At 43.9% G+C, this 21429-nt stretch overlaps 1 protein-coding gene across 6 annotated transcripts in view; it reads left to right on the top strand.

Moving 5' to 3' along the window:
* Positions 1 to 394: 394 nt before the first annotated feature.
* DYNC2I1 (dynein 2 intermediate chain 1) overlaps positions 395 to 21429 on the top strand; it is a 56547-nt gene continuing 35512 nt past the window's right edge. For 2 of the 6 annotated variants that reach the window (XM_039524689.1, XM_039524691.1), the window contains exons 1-7: positions 397 to 806; positions 7715 to 7768; positions 8951 to 9398; positions 12622 to 12689; positions 13423 to 13749; positions 15597 to 15664; positions 17577 to 17637. In XM_039524689.1, coding sequence (XP_039380623.1) covers positions 792 to 806; positions 7715 to 7768; positions 8951 to 9398; positions 12622 to 12689; positions 13423 to 13749; positions 15597 to 15664; positions 17577 to 17637 — 1041 coding nt within the window. In that variant the 5' untranslated portion in view covers positions 397 to 791. Of the gene's footprint in view, positions 807 to 7714; positions 7769 to 8950; positions 9399 to 12621; positions 12690 to 13422; positions 13750 to 15596; positions 15665 to 17576; positions 17638 to 21429 lie in introns of all 6 variants that reach the window. The other 4 variants (XM_039524692.1, XM_039524690.1, XM_039524694.1 and 1 more) reach the window with 4 other exon arrangements.

Genomic DNA, 21429 nt, shown 5'->3' on the forward strand with positions numbered 1-21429 from the left:
CTGCCCACATCACTCTCGTCAGTCACTCCCCTCCCCCCAGCCCGGCTCCCCCCAGCCCCTCCCCCAGTCTCCTTTCACAGCGTCTCTGCTGCTCGCCACAGGCCCTGACTACCTGAGTCACAACTTCAGTGAAACCAGCACGAGCTGGCAGCCTATTATTGTCCACTGCTTGCATCCGAAGAAGTGGGTATTCACCCACGAAAGCTCATGCTGCAAAACGTCTGTTAGTCTATAAGGTGCCACAGGATTCTTTGCTGCTTCTACAGAACCAGACTAACACGCTACACCTCTGATATTTTATTAAGGGCCGCCTCACCGCTCCAGCATCGGAAAATGGCGGCCACCACGGCAGCTTCAGCCCCTGCACAGTAATAGGAGCGGGCGGCCATTTTGAGTAAGGGACAATCCCCGCGCTGTCAGCACCTCGCGGCTCTCCCGGGACACCCCCGGCTTCCAGTGGCGGTAAAATCGCCCGCGGGCAGTAACGGGCACAATGCTGGACACGCGGAACCCGCCAGTCTCCCCGGCCCGCTGCCCCTCGGCGGCCGGGAAGGAGCTTGGGGCCCCACAGCCGCCCATGGTATCCTGTCTGCGCCGCCTGCCGCTTTCCTCTGCCCGGGGCTGGGATCGATCGCTCGGCCGATCGGCTGCTTTCCCTTCGCGGCCTGCCTGTTGCTAGGCAGAGCCCGACGCAGTTGCCTCGGTTTCTTCGGCCCCGCCTCTCGCCCGGGGGTCGGTGAACAGCGGCAGGAAGCTGGAGGGGTCTCGGTGCAGCCCGTTGCCGCTCCGCCATGGAGCCCGAGAAGGTGAGGCGGGGAACGGGGGCGGCTGGCTGCGCCCCGCGGCGTATCCACAGCGCTGCCTGGGCGTTAGCGCACAGCACCGCCCGTGTGCGCAGGAGGGCCGCCGCCGCGTGCCTACCTGGCCTATGGAGGGGACCTGCGGAACCCACCGGAGCGGGGGACTTTGTGGCAAGAGGCGGGTTCCCCTGCTGCTGGGACCACTGGCCCATTCCCCCGATTACCCTCATGCTTTGCTTTATCCGCGATCTGTGCTCCGCTCCTCCCCCCCCCGGGCGTATCCCCTCCAGCACCCCCGCTGCTGTGCTCCGCCCCCCCCCGGGCGTATCCCCTCCAGCACCGCCACTGCTGTGCTCCGCCCCCCCTGCCACGGCGCATCCCCTCCAGCACCCCCCCTGCTGTGCTCCGCCCCTCCCACAGCGCGTCCCCTCCAGTACCCCCGCTGCTGTGCTTTGTCCCCCCTCACGGCGCATCCTCCAGCACCCCACTGCTGTGCTTTGTCCCCCCTCACGGCGCATCCTCCAGCACCCCCGCTGCTGTGCTCCGCTCCCCTCCCACGGCGCGTCCTCCAGCACCCCGCTGCTGTGCTCCGCTCCCCTCCCACGGCGCATCCTCCAGCACCCCGCTGCTGTGCTCCGCCCCCGGGCGGATCCCCGCCAGCCCCCCCGCTGCTGTGCGCCGGGCCCCCCCCCCGGGCGTATCCTCCAGCTCCCCACTGCTGTGCTCCGTCCCCCTCCCACGGCGCATCTCTCCAGCACCCCACTGCTGTGCTCCGTCCCCTCCCACGGCGCATCTCTCCAGCACCCCCACTGCTGTGCTCCGTCCCCCTCCACGGCGCATCTCTCCAGCACCCCCACTGCTGTGCTCCGTCCCCTCCCACGGCGCATCCTCCAGCACCCCGGCTGCTGTGCTCCGCCCCCGGCGCATCCCCTCTGAATACGTCATACTGCTGTGACTCATGCCCCATTAAGTACCCCCACTGCTGTGTCCCATCCCCCACAGCCCCTCCCCGCTGCTGTGACCCATTCCTCCGTGGCCAATCCCCCCGAGTACTCCGCACTGCTGTGACCCTGTACCCCCACAATCCCCCAGTGCTCTGACCTGTCCTCCCCCAGTACTCCAGGCTGCTGTGCCCCCTACACTGAAGTGCTAAAATGCTGCAGCGGCACAGCTGCAAGGCTGTAAGTAGATAAGCCGCAGAGTGGAACAGCTAAATACAAGGTGGAACATATTCTTTAGCATAAGTAGTTAACACATATTTCGAGGTACCATTCATGGTGAAGTAGCCCATTAACACTATTTCTCACATTATGTGAGCAGTTGCTGCACACCGATGGTCACCTATCCAAATTTAATTATGGGGAAAAATTGATTGTTGGTGCCCTTTTAGTAGAAGGCTAAGACCATATACAGTATAAAATTTATTGAGGAAAGAAATATTGTGGTTTATTAAAAATGTTGTAACCTTTTTCTGTCTTTGTAGATGTGAAATAGAAAATATTAACTATAATATACTACAACTACTATTTACTGTTTATACTTACGTAGGTGACTTTTCATTAAGTCTATGCTATTGTAAAATTTGGAATAGTGTTATTTAATAAAACACCAGAGTGGAAATGCTTATTGGCATCTGCTATAACAAGCTCCCATTGCATCCAGTGAAGTGGGTATTCACCCACGAAAGCTCATGCTGTAAAACGTCTGTTAGTATATAAGGTGCCACAGGATTCTTTGCTGCTTTTACAGATCCAGACTAACACGGCTACCCCTCTGATACAAGCTCCCATTGCTACATCTTATATGGTACCAAAAGTGTCAAGTCATTTTGCCTTAATTTGTACTATCAGACTTCTTGAATCTAGGTCTTTCAGTTAAACTATAGACAGGTTGCTTTAAAAAGCATATGTAATGGGTAGGCTTGGCAATCCTATTACTCCTTGGGAAAGTCTGTGCCATTGTGTGTATATAGAATACATGTCCCCTGTGGATTTCTTTGCTTCCCCGCAGAAAAATGATTTTCTGATGGGGAAGCTGCAAAAGCAGTCATGCACTCCCTCCCCAGCAGCATGGGCGTGTTGGCGGAGATGCAGTGGTGAAAGTAGAAATCATTTCTTGCTGGTACTGCACACCTGGGAGGGACATGGGGAGGGGGCACGTGACCTCCCCACATGACCCTCCATGTGACTCCTCCCCACCCAGCCCAGGGCCCCTGCCTTCTGACAAGTGAAGGGAAATCTATTCTCACTGTGAAAGCTGGTGTTTGGAGTCACATGGGCAAGTTACATGTCCATCACCCCCAGCCATATTCTAGTTAGACTATTCACAGGAAAAGTCCATTAAGTGTAGACTGGCATTTTCCAGGGTCCATTGTGAAGTCAGTGTTTCTTAATGGGCCATTCAGCTTGACTTGTCCCTTCATGTGCTGGCTAGATACCATAGGAGCAAACATATAGTAAACATAGCTAATATTGGTAAGTTCAGATACCAAGATGATACATGCATAGAAATAGCATAATCATAAGTACAGTATCATCTATTTCACATACATGCCCCACTGGAGTTTTATCATCTGTTATGTAACAACAGAGATGGAGCCAGTGACATGACTCTGTTTAGCCTAAAAAGGCAAAGTTAATTTTTAGCTGTTCAGGTATGACTGCATCTTTGAGCCTAGTCAGTGAGGGCATACTGGCACACATTAAGGTTAATGCTTAAACACACCGAAGCCAGTTGTAAAATGCAACTGATTTTTTTATCTGTTGGATCTTTGTTCAAATCTCACTCTATTTCCACTATAAAAAGGGATATAATGCTTCCATATACAAAGAATAAAGCATACATTTTTTCAAACTCAAACGAGAGTACAAAATCACAAAACAAAACTATACAGAAAACACACACACAATTCAAACAGACACATCACACACAAGAAAGGGGAGCTAAATACAGAAAAAAAGAGAGAGAAGAGGGAAAGAGGAAGAAGGAAGAGGAGAAGGAAAAATTGAAAGGAGAAAAGTCTTGAAACAAAAAAGGAGTTGAAGTTTAGCAGAGACATATCTTGCATCTTGAGGTCTCTCTTTCTAACACTATAGAGTCATTTGTGCTAGACTTGTACTTCCAAAACAACATGTGAGTCTACTGGCACACTAGAGTATAACAAATGGGGTTCATGCACTGCTCAACTTATACTTTTCCGTGAAAGCAATATATTATGTGATTTTTGTGAAGGCAACTTCTGCCAAAGTGTTTTTTTAAATAGCTTGAACTCCCATGCCCTTTTCCTAGCACATCTGGCTGACTGTTGTTTGGCTGTTTACCACTCTGAACAGTAACTTGTACCCTACTGAATAATACTTGTATACACCCCAGTGTTTATAACAGTTATTCACTACTAATACTCTATATACTTTATTTACTTGAGCTTATTTTATTATGGAATAGATTGCCCGCTGATTTCGCTTATTTACACTTGGCTTTGCCCGCTTAGGCCTGCGGCAGCCCGCAAGCGCAGCGCCCGCGCTAAGTGTAGTCGCTGCAGCGCCTCCAGCCTGCCTCCCTCAGAGCAGCGCTGTCCGCTTCCAGTGCCAGCGCTGGCGCTGGCTGCGTGGAAGCTGGACAGCCAGCGGCTTTGAGCGGCTCGGCGCAGCGCTGTGTTTTTCAGCTGCCGCCTGCTGCGCTGCACGGGGTGCAGTGCTGCAGCACCCCTGCCAATTTGCTGCCTTTTTTTGCCGGTATTAAATTCATCTTTTTTTGCCAGGTTTTTCATTTTTTGTGTATTCAGAACATCAAGGTCACATTTCATCAGAACAGATAGAGACACACACAGAAACAAAGCAGATAACAAACAATAGCAGCAAAGGTGTCACCCAAAAAATCATGTAGCAAGATGGCAGAGCAGCCAGAGCCTGCAGGACAGAGGCTGCCCAGCCTGCAGAGTGCATCCCCAGAGTGCATCTTTCATTTATTCATTCTTTCAGGCTTACAGGCCACTTAGGTCCTTTAGCTAGGCTGCAACTACACAGCTGCTGCAGCAGCAGCAGCGCACCTCTGCAGCGCTGCAAGCGGCGGCGCTAAGCGCAGCGCCAGCCCCCAGCCCCAGCGCTGCCCGCCCCAGGGCAAGTGTGGAGAGGACAGCCACAGGGAGGAAGGGCTGGGCTGGAGGCGCTTTCGCGCGCACTGACTAGCGCTGCTGCGGCAGCCGCTCGCGGCGGCTGCAAGTGTAGCCAAAGTAGGCAAGCTGTGCCTTCTGTGCCCATACAGATTTCAGTCAGCTCTTTTTCAGCATTGCTGTAGTGTTAAAGAACAAACTCTGTGCCCCTGTCTTGATCCTCTGACCCATAAAAACAACAACAACATAAATAAAAAATAAAAAAAAAAAAAACCTTTTAGTTTTGTTGTATATATATATATGTTAAGAATAAATGAAAAAATGTTCTATGTTCTACCTCTCACCTCCCCAGCAGGCAGCAGAGGGCAGCCAGGCCCCTCCCAGCCCAGCCCCCTGCCTCTGGGGCTATGCAGCTCCATGGGGGAGGGGGGAGGCGGGAGCTGCCGCGGCGGGCTGTGGCGGGCAGGCTTCTTCTTTCCTGGTACTAGTACCCAGGAAAATCTCTTGGAGGTGCCAGTGCAGAGGGTGCCACATGCACTCCTGCAGATGCAGAGATCACGGGGGAAGGGGGGGGGGGGTGGGGGTTGGGGATGCCCCACCCTGCCCCTGCCCCAGCTAGCTTGTCAGTCCCAGCTGGGGAGAGGGGGGGGGGGGGACTTGCTCGTTCTGTGCAAGGAGCTGCTGGGGCTGGGTCAGGCCCACCCCCAGAGACCTCCCCCAGCTGCAGGAGGTTCCACCCCCCTCCCCCCCGCTTTCTGCCCCTATCGCTCCTCAGCCATTGGGGGAGGGGTCACTGTACAAGTAGCTGCTCCCCCATCCGCCCAATCCCTGTGCATCTGGACCTCCCCATAGCCAGTCACCCCCCGCTAACCCTCACCCCCTGCACCCAGAAACAGTACCAAGCCCCCCACACCTGAGCCCTACCCTGCCAAGCCTCACCCCCTTCATTCAGAGGCCCCCCCCACACCCAGACCCCCTGCTGAGCTCCCCGACAAGCTCCCCCGTGCACCCAGGCCCACACCCCACTGAGCCCCCAACCTGCTGCACCCAGACCCCCACCCCACTAACCCCCAGTCCCCCCAGCACCCGGACCCCCCCTGCTGAAAAAGTTTTTGTGTTGTTTCTTTTTTGGTATTGTGATGTTCTGCTCAGGACACTCAGAACTGTCTGTGTGTCATGCCTGATATAGTATGGTGAACCCTCTGCCAGGTGGCATTAAGGGACTCTTGGAGTCACAGGTATATCTATGCTGGAAGTGTAATTTCCAGCTCAAAGAGACATAACTCTACTAGCTCTAATCGAGTTAGTGTGCTAATAATAAGAGTATAGCTGCGGTGGCACGAGCAGCGAGACAGGCTAGCCACCGAAGTACAGTCCCGTCTGAGAACCTAGGTAGATACTCGGACAGCTAGTCTGTCCAGTTGCTTACATTGCCATGGCTTCACTTCTATTTTTAACATACTTGGTGATAGCTAACATGGGTACGTTTACTTGAGCTGGAAATGACATGGTCCAGCTCCAGTGTAGACATAGCCTTTGATCTCTCTCTCTCTCTCTCTCTCACCTGAAAGTTGTAGTTATTTTCTTTGAAATTTTTCTGCCTTTTTAAACTTTAGAAATATCTGGAATTTCAATTCATATTGTCCCTGTTTTTGCTAGCAGGCTCCTTGGAGGATCCAAAGAAGTAGATTGGGATCTTTCTCAGCATATTGTTTAAGGGCTCGGTGTGTTGAATTATAACAAAATGATCTTTTAGTTAAAATTAGTTGATAGAACTAAAGAAAACAAAAACCCAAGTCCTAAAAATCTCTTCTCCTCTCAGTTAACCAGGTTTAACTTCCTTGGTACATGTGATCTCATCCTCTAGAAAAAATATAGGCTAGACAAGACCTGAATTTCTAATGTTAAAAAAAAGAAGCAGAAAAACACTTTTAAAAATAATAATTCTTTCAAGTCTTGTTTGTACATAATATTTTTTCCTGTGCAGGTGACTATGAAAATATATAAATGGAAACATTTCTGTTGGTCTTAGTGTTTATAACTTTTACAAAACCTAAATTTGGAACTAGACTTGTCGTGACCATGTCTCTGTAAATGAAAAGGGCATCCTTTTTAAGTTGAAAAATGCTTAATAAGATAAACTTCCTTATATTCTGCAGTGCTATGTAGTAAGTGATGCCAAAAACTGAGATTTAGTTTGTATGCAGCTTTCCAGTTAAGGAAAATAACTTTGAGAGCTATGATAAAAGGAATGTTAGTATCCTACTGAGAGAGGAGACTGGTGGAAGCCTGAATTTATACTGCGATTGTCTTTATACTCCTTTTTCACTTCAGTCCAAATGCCAGTATTTCATGTAACAGTCAATTTACATACATAACCTGAATTCCCATTATATCTTATAAAGTGGTAGTATGGGTAGGAGAATATTGTCAGCACTTTATGGAACATAATTACTCAACAAGAAGATTTCTTAGTCAGTTTAATTGGCGCATGCAGTAACTTATCTTTAATTTTGTTGTACTCCAATGCTCAGAAATAAAACAAAAAGGACCCACTGCTGTGTGCAAAATCAACTTTCCCTTATGGTGGTGGAAAGTTGAAATAGACTTGAGCTATTTTGAAATACTTAGGCACACTTAAGCAAGTTAATGGTGATGTAATTAAAATTTAATGGTACATACATATTTATAAAAGGCTTAATTCCTCAGTTAAAAAATGTCCATTGATAATATGCAAAGTAGCTATTCTGCACCTGAACTCAATTATTCCATCTTTAGCATGTCTTTGTCATTCCTTTTCTAGAGAAGAACCAAAGAAGATACTTGGAAATCAGATGAACTTAAGAAACATCTTAGGGTAAACATCTTTTGTAAATGTTCCATTTTCTGGACTACTTTCTTTAATAAAATGAATGTGACTAATGTTATATTTTAGGATTCAAAGACATCCCAGTCCTCTCAGCTCAAATTTAATTGGATTTGTGGGAGAATTTCAACATCATGTTTAAGAAAAGCAATCTTCTGATACTCAGGAAACAGTTAATGCATATTTTATTTAGTTATACAGAAACTGTGCTGGAGGTCACATGTACAGTACATGGACCAGATCATTGATAATAACTGCTTTTCTGTTCAGAGCCTGAATCTTCATTTTTCATGAATATGCAGAATGTTAAAACTAATTAGTTCTATTATTGATGGAAGTGAATGATAGTCCTGCAGTGGGGATGGCTTAATGGTCTATGTACTAGATTTAAAAGGTTTTGATGTCAGCAGCAGTGACTGAGCCCTTTATCCCTATTAGGTAGATATATTAAGTTTTATTCAGTTTACTGTATGAATGCAACTTTAAAAGAAGTTCTTGTCTGCTGTGCATTAACATGAAATGTCTTGGCTGAAATCAATGGGAGTTTTGCTATGGGCATCAGTGGGACCAGAATTTCATCCCTTGTGATTATTTAAAAATAGGACTATGGGTTTTCCCCAGGTTTCTTGGCCAAAATGTTTCTTTCCCAACTCTTGTTGTGCGGTATATTCTGTGCCTGTTGTCAACTAACTGCCAATCTTCTGCCATAGAGGTGGCTGCATGATGCCCACATATATGTTTTTATAATTTATTATTAATTTCTGGTGATGTGTGATACATTTTCTAAATGAAGAAGGCGTGATTCCTGCCCAAGTGAGCTCACAATATAAAGAATATAGGGCTAAATTTTCAAACTAGCACAAAAAAGTATGCATATGTGCATGTGTAATTTATACACATGAACACCAAATTGTGCAAACTGTTCTGTTAAAATATATGGAAATGACCAGTCATGCATCTAAGTTGCCCTTCGTATATAAATGTATTACGACAATTGCAAGCTTAATTGTAGTAACTGTGTGCACAAGCCAGGCATGCATACATGTGGGCATTTTCACAAATTTCTGGAAACTAGGTTCCATAAATCACTTATGGATTTTTGGGATAAAAATACTATATGAAAATAAGTTAGTGAATTTTAATTGTGCATCAGTTTATTTTTACTCTTTTTAGGTCTCACAGTCAGATAGTCAATCTGAAGATAAGAAACAGAAGGAAAAGAAACTGCAAAGAGAGAGAGAGACTCATGACATAGTTGATTACAAAGGATACATACAGAAGGATCAAGACAAGGACAGAGGAAAGGCAAAAGAAAGGACAGGTGAACGAGAGAGATTTAAATCTAGTGAAAGAGACAGAGATAAGCTAAGAGACAGAGAAAGAGGAAAAGATCATCACAGAGAACGAGAGAGAGAGAAATTGAAGGAGAAGGACCAAGAAAAAGATGCAGAGAAGGAAAAACACATTACAAGAAAAGATAAAGAGAAGGCAAGTGATAAAGAAAGAGACAGAAAATATAGGAGGGATGATCTGAAGCAAATGCTTATACAAAATAACCTGAAAGCATCTGGAGGAAGGGATAAAGAACAACGCAGAAGAAGAGAAAGCAAGGATCAATTTGGTAGGCTGGCTTGCTTTGCTGTGCCTATTTTGAAGTATTTCACTTTATAGATAGAAATAGACTGAAACCAAACCCCTGTCTTTTCAGGGAGCATAATGTCAGTGGGTACTGGGTGCCTAGCTGCCATGTGTGCATTTGAAAATCTTACTCAGTAACCCAGTTTCATTTTCAAGGCTCCCTCCCTCCTCTTTTCCTTCCCAGTGAGTTACTGACTATAGTAGTTTTTGGTGATTAATTAATTCTAACCTAGTGGGTGACTTATATGTTCTTATTTGAATACAGGGCTTCTCCGTTGGATAATGCTATCAGGTGCCTGAACTCTGTATGAAATTGTAGTATAATTATTGATGAGTGATAGCAGGAGGTATCGTAGTTCCTACCATCATGCAAGAGGGAATGGAGTCTCTCTCAAAGGCCTTTCTTTAGGCAAAACCCCAGATGCAGTAACTCCTTACTTAATGTTGTAGTTATGTTCCTGAAAAATGTGACTTTAAGCAAAACGATGTTAAGCGAATCCAATTTCTCCATTAAAAATTAATGTAAATGGGGGGTTAGGTTCCAGGAAAAAAATTTTTTCCCAGACAAAAGGCATTATATACATTTTAAACTAGCAATTTAATACAGGTATTAAGCAGGCTGGCATACCCCCTATCCGCTCTCCTACGCTGCCCCCACCCCAGCACCTCCCGCTCGCCGGCAGACCCCACAGATCAGCGCCTTCCCTCTGCTCCCCCCACCTCCTGCCTGTGGCAATCGGCTGTCTTGTAGCATTCAGGAAGCTGGGGGGAGGAGTGAGGACACGGCACGCAGCCTCCCTCATCCTTTCCCTGTTTCCTGCCCGTGGCAATCAGCTGTCTTGTGGTGTTCAGGAAGCTGGGGGGAGGAGTGAGGATACGGCACGCAGCCTCCCCCTCCCTCCCCTGTGTCCTGCTCGCAGCAATCAGCTGGTTTGCGGCTTTCAGGAGGCGAGGGGGAGGAGTGAGGGCGCAGCACGCAGCCTCCCTCCTCCTGTGACAGGTTGGATCACAGAAACCCCCTTTGGGACTGCCACCTGATGTGCTTTGACTATCTCTGAGTCTGTTTTCCCTGCCAATTTAGGACTTCAGTGCCCTGCCTGGTTTGAGTCAGACATGCTTGCCTGTTACAAACCCAGACCCAGGTCTGAACCACATCCCCTAAAAGCCGCAGGCTTAACTGAAAACAGCTTAAGGAGTGTTCCTATCTCCAGCACTCAGATGCTCAGCTCCCAATGGGGTCCAAACCCTAAATAAATCCATTTTACTCTGTATAAAGCTTATACAGGGTAAACTCATAAATTGTACGCCTTCTATAACACGGATAGAGAGGTATGCACAGCTGTTTTCCCCACCCCCCCACCCCCCTGGTATTAATGCATACTCTGGGTTAATTAATTAGTAAAAAGTGATTTTATTAAATACAAAAAGTAGGATTTAAGTGGTTCCAAGTAATAACAGACAGAACAAAGTGAATTACCAAGCAAAATAAAATAAAACAAGCAAGTCTAAACCTAATACAGTAAGAAAGTGATTTCAGATGAAATCCTCAGAGATGTTCCAGTAAGCTTCTTTTACAGACTAGGCTCCTTCTAGTCTGGGTCCAGCAATCACTCACACCCCTGTGGTTACTGTCCTTTGTTCCAGTTTCTTTCAGGTAGCCTCTCCACCCCCAAAGGATATCTCTTGAGCCAGCTGAAGACCAAAATGGAGGGATCTACCAGGGGCTTAAATACACTTTCTTTTGTGGGTGGAGACCCCCTCCTCTCTCCTATGCAAAATCCAGCTCCAAGATGGAGTTTTGGAGTCACATGGGCAAGTCACATGTCCATGCATGACTCAGTTTTTACAGGCAGCAGCCATTGCCCACATGCTATCTTGAATGTCTCCAGGAAGACTTCTTATGTGGATTGGAGTCTTCCCAGATCCATTGTCAGTTAAGTGCTTCTTGATTGGACACTTAATTTGCACATTCCTTTCTCAAGAAGCTGACCAAATGCTTTACTAAGGCTACTTAAAATCAAACAAGTATGCAGCCACTATTCATAACTTCGAATTAAAAAATGATACATGCATACAAATAGGATGAATATATTCAGTAGATCATAACTTTTGCAGAGATATGTTACACGGCATATGTTTCATAAAACATATTCCAGTTATGTCATATATACATTCATAAGCATATTTCCATAAAGCATTATGGGGTGCAATGTCACACCTCCCTCCCCTGCCTCCGACAATCAGCTCGTTTGTGGCATTCAGGAGGCTGTGGGGAGGAGTGAGGAAGCAGCGTGCAGCCTCCCCCGTCCCTCCCCTGCCTCCTGCCCGCTGCAAACCAGCTGATTGCTGCGGGCAGGAGGCAGGGGAGGGAGTGGGGAGGCTGCACACTGCTTCCTCACTCCTCCCCCCAGCCTCCTGAACACTGCAAGACAGCTGATTGCCGCGGGCAGGAGGCGGGGGGAGAAGGGGGAAGGCGCTGATCCGCAGGATCCGCCGGCGGGCGGGAGGCGTTGGGGTGGGTGTAGGGGAGCTGATGGGGGGCTGCCAGCCATGGACAAAACAGGCGGCCAAACGACGTTATAGTGGAGCATTGCACAACTTTCAATGAGCGTGTTCTGTAATGGAGCAGGGACATAACATTGAAACAACATTAAGCGAGAGGATGTTAAATGGGGAGTTACTGTACAACCAATCTTGGGGGGGTGGGGAATTTAGTCTCAAGTTTATACTGTTAACATAAGAACATAAGAATGGCCCAACTGGGTCAGACCAAGGGTCCATCTAGCCCAGTATCCTGTCTTCCAACAGTGGCCAGTGCCAGGTGCCCCCAGAGGGAATGAACAGAACAGGTAACCATCAAGTGATCCATCCCCTGTCGCTCATTCCCAGCTTCTGGCAGTTTTATTACCTATTTATTATACTGTTTTATTATTTGTTAACAATAAATCCACCCGCCACCCTCAAAAGGTGGTAGGTTTGAATTTTATACAATGTGTGTATATATTCCATTGAGAGAAGAGTGGCAACTCTGTCTACTTGCATTAACATTTCTGGATTCAGGGTCCCTGTCACTGAAATGTGGAGCACGTGCCACATGCTACCAGTGTAATGTGTCATGTACTACACTGGGGGTTTTTAGTGTAATAATGAAAAATGTCTTCAGTAATTATATATATTATATAAAAATATATATATATTTTTTTTAGAGCAAGCAAACGTAAGGGATGACGTGAAAGAGAGAAGACATACAGAAAGAAAAGTAAAGGAAGGAAAAGTAAGGAAATGTTTCATAACAGCATAAAATAAGGTGAAATGTAATGAATACATTGGATAAAACTCCAATGCCTGAGTAATCCAAGAAATTTATTTGTAGCAGGCTCACATGTAAATAGTTACAAAACCCAGTATTTGAACATAATTATTTAATTCTAATTTAATCTTATTAAAAGGGAAATGTCCTCTAACTTTCAACCTGAAAACATTTAAATTTTATTTGTTTTTAACATTTCCACTAATATTTAAGGAGGCATGTTGTTCCTGTTTAAACATGCAGCTATCATTTATTTTTGTATAGCATCTTCAAACAAATGTATTGCAAAATGTTTAACCTATTATTTATTAATGTACTTATTACTAATGTATTTATTTGGCATTGTAAGTGTACATGGTGCTTTACCACAGATTATGTGCTAAAAAACAAAGAGCAAAATGTCTGTTTGAAGAGTTCATACTCTAAAGGGGAGTTTACCATTACAATGAGGTGTACAGTCTCCCAGAGGAAGTATTGGAAGCCCCATTGCTAGTGTAATTAGAAACTTCAGTGGACATAACATGTGACAATATATTGTGTGGAGAAATCCTGCACTGTCAAGGAGATGGACTAGATGACCTAATATGAGTATCCATTCCTGATTTCTAGAATCATAGAATTCTATTACTTCTAACATTTTAATTACAAATCTTTGGAGAAATCTCTAACTTTTTTTTGTATTATTTCCTTGTTCTAGAAAAGTGAGAGCAAAAATAGTCTTGGCGAGTTTTTAACAAAGAAAGATGAAGAAGGTGGACATAGACACAAGTCACACAGAGATCAAGAACTGAATAAAGACAGAGGAAGGAGTCATAGTGATAAAAGAGAACATTCAGTTAGGGGAGGAAAGGCGAGACCTTCAAAAGAAGGAAGCCATGAATTGTTTGTAAAGGATGGGGAAGAAAAATATGCGTCAAGGAGACCTAAAGAAGGATCCTCCATTGAAGACAGAGAGAGACAACTGAGCGAGAATAATGAAAAAAGACAGAGGGAAGAAAATGAAGGAAAGAAGAGAGATCTTAAGGTTAGTTTTTGTAGAACTTGAAAGTTGTAGTTAACATATTGTTCAGATGCCTTCTTATTTCATCAAACACCAATTCTGTCTTGAAAATGCTTTGTTAAAATACAATAAACAAATATTGATTTCTGGTGAGGTGAGCATCCAGAGATATTGACTCAGAAGGTAAATATTGAATGAATCTTTGCCTGAGGGGATAATAAATTTTGATATTTCCTGAAATGTACATACACACACATGCATTCTGAATGTCTTCTTCACAAATGCACAGTCTGACAGTTTCTTCATTGGGATCCTGAATTTCTTATTAAAATGCTGTTAGAGGTCCAGAAAAACAAATTGGCTGGGATTTCCAAAAGAACCCAAGGGAGTTAGGGGGCCCAACTCCCATTTAATTTGGGCACCTAAACTCCCTTAGGCTTCTTTGTAAATCCCATCTATTATTAACATGTTATGAGACATTTGTTGCCTCCAGAGCTGTGATTGTCTTGTGGTGCCACAGGCAGTGGTTGGGGGAGCCCAGCCCCTCTTTCTCTCTGTGTCTGCCCAGGAGTTGGGGGAGTCCATGGTGCCCCTGGAATTGGGAATGGGGTAACTGGGCTACTGGTGCCAAGTGCGGGATCCAAGGGTTATGGGGAGAGCACAGCCCAGTTCTCCAACCTCACCCCTTTACTACTGCTGCTCTAACATCTCCCTGGTGTTTCCAGTGTAGTACTGAGCTCAGATCATGTGATGATGATGCTGTTTTGACAGAAATGTAAGCCTAATGTTGGAGTGTTCTGTGATTTTGGCATGCTGCCAACATTTTTCTGCATGAGTGAAGAAAATGGTATTTTTAATCTGATTTGAATGTCATGGGTCAAAAAATCACTTTTGTAATACAAGGGGATTCCTCCTACCAAATATCAAAGGCCTGCTGCAAACGATGGAGGTGTGAGAGCTACTCAAAATAAGTTGGAACACTCCTTTGTAATGGAAAATGTAGGCAATCTTAGCATAGGAATTGCTACCATCTCTCCCTACAATTCTCTGTCTTCATAAGTGACATAACTCAGATGTCTGACTATCAGAATTTTTCAGAGTTTGTCTAGACTTGGAAATTTGTTGAAATATCTATTCCAGAATACATAAGCTCTTATGTGGACACTCTGAGCTATGTCAGTAAATTTACAAGTGTAGACAAGCCCATAGTGTACAGAAATTAAGTGATAAATCCCACCCTAGCAGATGCAGCATGGGAAGCAGAGACAGTGGCAGAGCCTCTGCTATAGGGATTCTTCAAAAAGAGCCAGAGGCACATGCAGTGTGTACATGCTGCTGAGCGCACTGTAAGCTTCCATCAAATATGTACTGATGAAAGCAACATATGTGTTAATCCACAGCCCGAATAAGTCAGCCAGATTCCCCTCAGGTTCTTGAGCATTATGTGGTGATCCAGTCCTTCTGGTTGCACAAATGAAAGATGTTCACAATCCCCTCTCCTCCCTTTGTGCACAAACACAGCATAGTGCAGGATGTTGCCTTAAGGATCACTTGCAAAAGTTCAGCATTTTCAAGAGAAGTTCTCTGTACATATTAAGCATTTCTTTAATTGATGTTTCAGCTATCTATTTTCTTTGCTTAACATAATTACTTTCTCTTTGATAGGCCTCATGCAGAGCTTCCTACAAGTAATGGAGCATAAAAATGGATAGTGCATGATGACCCATGATTTGTTAATTGAATATAAGTGCTTCTCAGCAACCTCTTATATTGCTGCTAATAGTTGATTACAAGTTCATATACATTATTTCTCAGAAGATTTCTGACAATGTGAATACTATGAATTGTGCTAATCTTTCATTTTTTTACAGAACAGTGAGCACAAAAAACAAGGAAAGAGCTTAAGAGAAGAAGAAGAAACCAGCCTTCAGCATGAAAGGTACACTCATATATTTATCATTATTATATATTGTACAATATAAGTTATTTGTATGAAAGTCACAAAGAAAAGGTACAGTTCACTACCCAAACATTGTTAAGCACATTGTTGTCACTCAATAATAAATATGTTTTGACTACAGATAATTTATGATGTGCATTACAGTCTTTTGGGAGGCATTTTGAACATTAACATTATTACAAAATCTATATATTATGCCCTAAAAAGGTGATTTGTTAAAAAGCATATTCAGGCTCTCTTTCCTGTTGAATTCTTTTGATTTTTGGTTCAGAGCAGTGAGACGCAGGCTTGCAAAATATAGATTAATTTGATCCTTGTACTTATATTGTGAGACAGTCCAGGAACCTTCAGAGCCAGACATCTGTTTGTCTGTCACCTGACAATTTATTACATAGTCATGTGGATACATGGTAAACTGTGAAGCACACCTTTTATTGTTTCTTTGAATTGTAGATGTCCTTCTTAGCTGCAAGTCTGGCATGGTATTTAAATTATTAATTAGCAACTTCAGGGCTATACATACAGATTTCCAAGGAAAAGGGTCTAGATTTATCTTGACGAGGGATAAAAGATCTGGGTGATATGTATAAATTATTTCCTCTAGTGATCATGGAGTTTACATATACATACTAAAGGTAGAATATAGTTCTCCTTGTATTCTTTAGTGAATCAGCCATGTCAAATCCTTACACAGCCTTCTGGAATATAACTCTAGACATACTGGCAGGCAGAATTCTCATTGCTGGGTTTTAGCTTAGCTCTTTAGTGAAAGACTGGCAGGATTTCCTGACTTCTGAGGGTAGTGAGGTAGTGCATGAGCCTTCATCTGACATCCCTACTAGGTATAAATGCGGCGCCTAAACATTCTAGTCAGTTCCTTTTGATCTTGGCCAGTTTATCATCCTGGGAGTTTTGCCTCCTGTACATCAAAGTTAATGACTGTAACATTGCCAGAGCAGTATTTATATCTATCAGGGTGGTACAAGCTGGCCAGCAAACAGCCTGGTTTGCTCTCTCTCTGCCACCCCTATTCTCATAGACAAAATTGCTTTAAGAATTGAGGGAGTTCACCAGTCTTTCACTATAAAGATATGATCCAGGAGTGAAGAAACTTGTCAGAATGTTGTCTTCAGAGAAGCAGAATTATAGGCAAGTAATCTTTCTTTCTGACTTTAAATTCTCAAGCCCATATAACTAAAGGGGTTTATTTCCCCAGGAATGTGGGAATCCATCCCACTTGTTTTTTCTCTTCTCTCTTTCTTCAAACTCTTAAGGCTGTTCCATAATATGTCTTGAGAACTGTCCTTTTACTTCAGATGAAGAGGGCTGGACTTTCTCCATTTGAAATCCATAAACTCTGCCTCCAGAATAATTGGAGGGACAGTTAAAGAGCAGCACAAATTGTTGCTTTTCTTTTCTTCTTCAGGGGCTGACTGTGGTGTCTCCTCACTTCTCCTAACCCCAAAATGAAGGACCAGTTTGAATGAAAATCTCTTCTCTCCAGCATAAAAGAAAATTGCCAGGCTTGGGCCATTTTTGATTTACTGACAATGATGTCAGTAACACTCAGTAAATGTACAGGACTAACTCTTTCTTCTTAGCTTTTTCAATAATTACCATTCAAGGATAGCAATAGGACATGTCAGGCAGTGTATCTGGGCTGTGTTTGTGCAATTGTTTGCTGATTGATCAGTTGGCTTTTGGTTCACATCATCACCTGAGGCCTGCAGAAAGAAGCTACAAATACAATGGCTGTTAGGTTTTGTTGCTGAAGTATTTAAGTTTATTGGAAGGCTTCAGCACGTTTTAATATAAAATAACTGTTTTCCCCCAATGCAATATTTTCTTCTGACTTAATGCAGATTCATAGTGATATTCCGTTTATTTCTAGGAATGCAAGAGATAAAGGAAAGAGCATTGAAAGGGAAAAAAAAGAGGACACAAGCCAAAGGGTAAAACTCTTTGTTTTGGAGTATTAGAATACAGGGATTCTGTTAGAATTAGCAATATAGTATAGTAGTTACTATATGTAATGCAACTAAAAATGATCACAACACAATGACATGATTAAAATAGATATGGTAATTGGTATGTATGTTAAAGGTTTCTTAAATAACTTTAAAAGCAAAGAAATATGTAAGCAAAGAAATATATACGTATCCAGACTAACACGGCTACCCCTCTGATACTTAAATAACTTTGGTGTTTCAGGATGAAGTATAGGAAAATTGATTTATTCTTTATTAATGTGCCCCTCTTACGGAGATACCTGCCTAAGTGCAGGTTGCAGGGAGGTGCCTATTTCTGCTAGTGATACACAACCAGGAATTTCTTTCCTGAAGTTTGTTGGCTTAGGCACCTAAGATGTTTCTTGTGAGAATGTCAGGCAGGCTCCTATAACTGAACCCAAAACAGTTGGAGGAGGAGAAGGTGGAATTTATCTTACAACATTTAGCTCAGAGCACTCACCTGGGATATGGGAGGACCCAGGCTCAATTCCCCACCTCTTCCTGAGGGGGAGAAAGGATTTGAACACGGGCCTCCCCCTTTTAGGAGAGTGCTCTAACCATTGAGCTGTTGGGTAGTCTGATATGGTGCACCCTCAATTTCTCCCATTGAAGCTACTCCACTGTGGATAAATAATTAAAGAATAAGAGGCGCAGGGGGCTGGACCCTTTGTCTACCACAGCTCAGGTGATGTCCTAACCATCAGGCTACAGAGTCACTCTTCCCCTCCCACCCCCTGCCACCCAGTGACATGCCCAGAGGCAGAAATTTTGGTGCCAAGGGAACTTTTACCTTCAAAATTTAGGCACCTGCAGAGTTTGGTAGGCAGTTATGGGTTGCAGTGGAGCCTAAAATGGGCATTTCAGTGCCTATTAGGCCTAGCTGCCTAACTCTGGAGTGTAGGTTCGTAAGTTTCTTTGTGAGTCCCAACCTTACTCGACATTTTTTCATAATCTTACACACTTGGGGGGAAAAAATCCCTCCAAAGGTGAGAGAAGTTTCTAACGATACATTGCATGAAAAACCCATCTACTTTTATACAATATAAAAATTCCATTATTCCTCTAAGCAGTTGATATAAGCAGAGAAAATGTGATTTTAGCTAAATAGAAAGAAATTAACATCTTATTCTATCTGTCATGAGACTCTCAATGTAATTCACAACTATCTAGTAAAATAGTTGCCGCAGGAAGGATGAAAAAAATTAAAATATACAAATAATAGGATCAGGGCTCATGTGGATGAAAATAAATTAGAGGAATTTTTCCAGAACTGATACCATAACAGTTATTTACTTATTTCATCCAGGTTTGTATACCAGTAATTCACCAAGAAAGAACTTTTAACTATTGAAACATTTTAGCATATTTCAAACAGCAAGATTATGGAGAATAGAATTCTGTAATGTTGAGATTATATCTCAGAAGCATCCAATACATCTAAAATTCTGTTTTGGAATACTGTCCTGGCATCTACATATGTAGAATTATGGTCCCTACTTTTTGGCAAATAGATCCTGTTCCAACACCTATTGAAGTCAATGGATAAACTCCCATTGACTAAAGTGTATCTGGTTCAGGCCAGAAGTAAAGAATGATGGCCAAGGATGTATTGTAAACCAATTAAAAAGAAGACATTTATGAACCAGTGCCATTTTTAAGAAACCTACATAATTTTAGTAAGTGGGTTTTAATAGAATATTAAATGCAAACCTTTTTTTAATGCAACATTAAGATTACATTGTTATTTATTTTTTTAAAAGTCAGGTCATAAAACATTGAGGAAAGTAAAGAGTTAAGGTTCCTTCAGCAGTGTAAACTTTCTCACCGGGCATTTATGTAGTATTTTGTGAGGTACACTTGACAAATAATAGAAATAGGACATGCTACATATGTACAGCGTGGACGAGCCAATGTTGCTGTAGGTACCATGGCCTTGAAGCTTGGGTCTGATCAAACTGTGCTTGGTGCAGGATCTCTGGTCTCCTCCAATACTGGCACCATCTGATGCCTGACTTGGTTCCAGATGTAACTTAATGAGGCCTCAGGGTTGCATTAAGCTATACCAGTTGGTAATAAAGCCCAAGAGGCCAGGCAGAAATAGGAACTTTTTTGATTATGTATCAGTGTAGATCTCACTGTAGGTGCACATGTGCTTCATGTATACCAGATCAGAGTCTTTTGAATAGCAGTGTCAATCAGGGCTCTGGATATGCCCTGTGTCTCCTCATACTCCTGTGCAAAGGCATAGAGGGTGGAGTGAACACAACCCTCCCCTCTTATCATCTGTGACAGTGAGATGGAACCTGGCAAGTACCTGGCCCACTAGTCTTTACCTCTGGCTGGTAAACTTCAGAACTCTTCTGACTCCTCTAGAAAGAACTACCATGAAATTGACCCATCTGAACAAAATTTTTACATCAGACACCCCTATACTGACCCCAACGTACATCCCATCCTGTACAGACCTCTCTGTAAAGGGTACCTGAACATAGTGGATTCTAAACCTGTGGGCTTCAAGCCCTGCCCTTCCTGTAACAGATTAACTCCATTACAAGATGGACATAGCATGTGTCTCTTTTGTTTTAAGGGAGACCCATACAGCAGATAGATGCTCGGTATGCCAGTCACTCTCTTTGAGTACACATAAATAAGTTGCAGGACTTGTGATTGAAGCTTCACCTACTGGAACAATCTATGAAGATATCTTCCGATCTGGAGGAGACAAATACCAAACAAGCCAACTTCATTGAGGACCCTGTTTAGTAGACACACAGTGCCTAAAACCAGCATGCAGAAAATGGCACAGAGAAAAGACCCGGCACCTGCACTCACTCAGCTGGCACTGAAACCCACAACATTGACACCAATGCCAGTATCTCTCTTACCAAAGGCTGGCACAAAGTGAGTCTGCCTCAGACACGCATGCAGAAACTCTAGAGTGCAGTATCATCCCTCAAGGATAGACCACATAGGGTCTCTGTGGAGAAAACCACTAAGCCGCACATGGCTGTGAGGGCTATTGTTAGGGAGAAGCCTACCGCAGCAGCATAGAGAAAAATTTCACTAACGCTGACCCCAGCACTGGTGACACAACCTTTGGTTTTGATGCCTACAGTCAAACAAAGTGTGCCAAATGAGCTTCTGGAAGAACTTGAAATGACCTCTATACTGAGGCACCTATTGATACCGGTGCAGACCCTGGTACCAAGAGTACCGTGTGCCTTGATCCCATCCCTAGCGGAGATCTGCTCCTCCTGTCCAACACCAGGACATATCTTCTCATCTTCAAGTAGAGAACCCTTTTCTCTGAGATCTCTGGGCGATACTGTAGAAAAACTAGTTGACTCTCCCTATACAGCTTAGCTGCCATCATCTCAGGAATGGCATTAGACTGACTAATATCACAAAAACCATCCATATCTTTATGGCATGCTGCTGTGGCCTTATTGGGCTTACTGGAGGCTGTCCTCATATGCTTCTAGGAGCTGATCTCTACTACATTCTAAGAAGAGAAAGAGATCATTCTCCTGAGTAGCATCCCTGACACCAGATAGAGAGGAATACTAAGAGCCACCAGACCTGGAGCCACTGCAATAACAACATCCTATTTCACCACCTTAGAACCTCTCGTCCTCGTCTTCCGATAAAGAAATGTCCTCAGCACCAGTACTAGTGCAGGATGACTTCAAATCATTTCAAAAACTGCTTATCAGAATTGCAGAAACTCTAGAAATA

The sequence above is a fragment of the Mauremys reevesii genome, linkage group 2, assembly GCF_016161935.1.
Source record: "Mauremys reevesii isolate NIE-2019 linkage group 2, ASM1616193v1, whole genome shotgun sequence".
In the NCBI taxonomy this organism is placed as follows: Eukaryota; Metazoa; Chordata; order Testudines; family Geoemydidae; genus Mauremys; species Mauremys reevesii.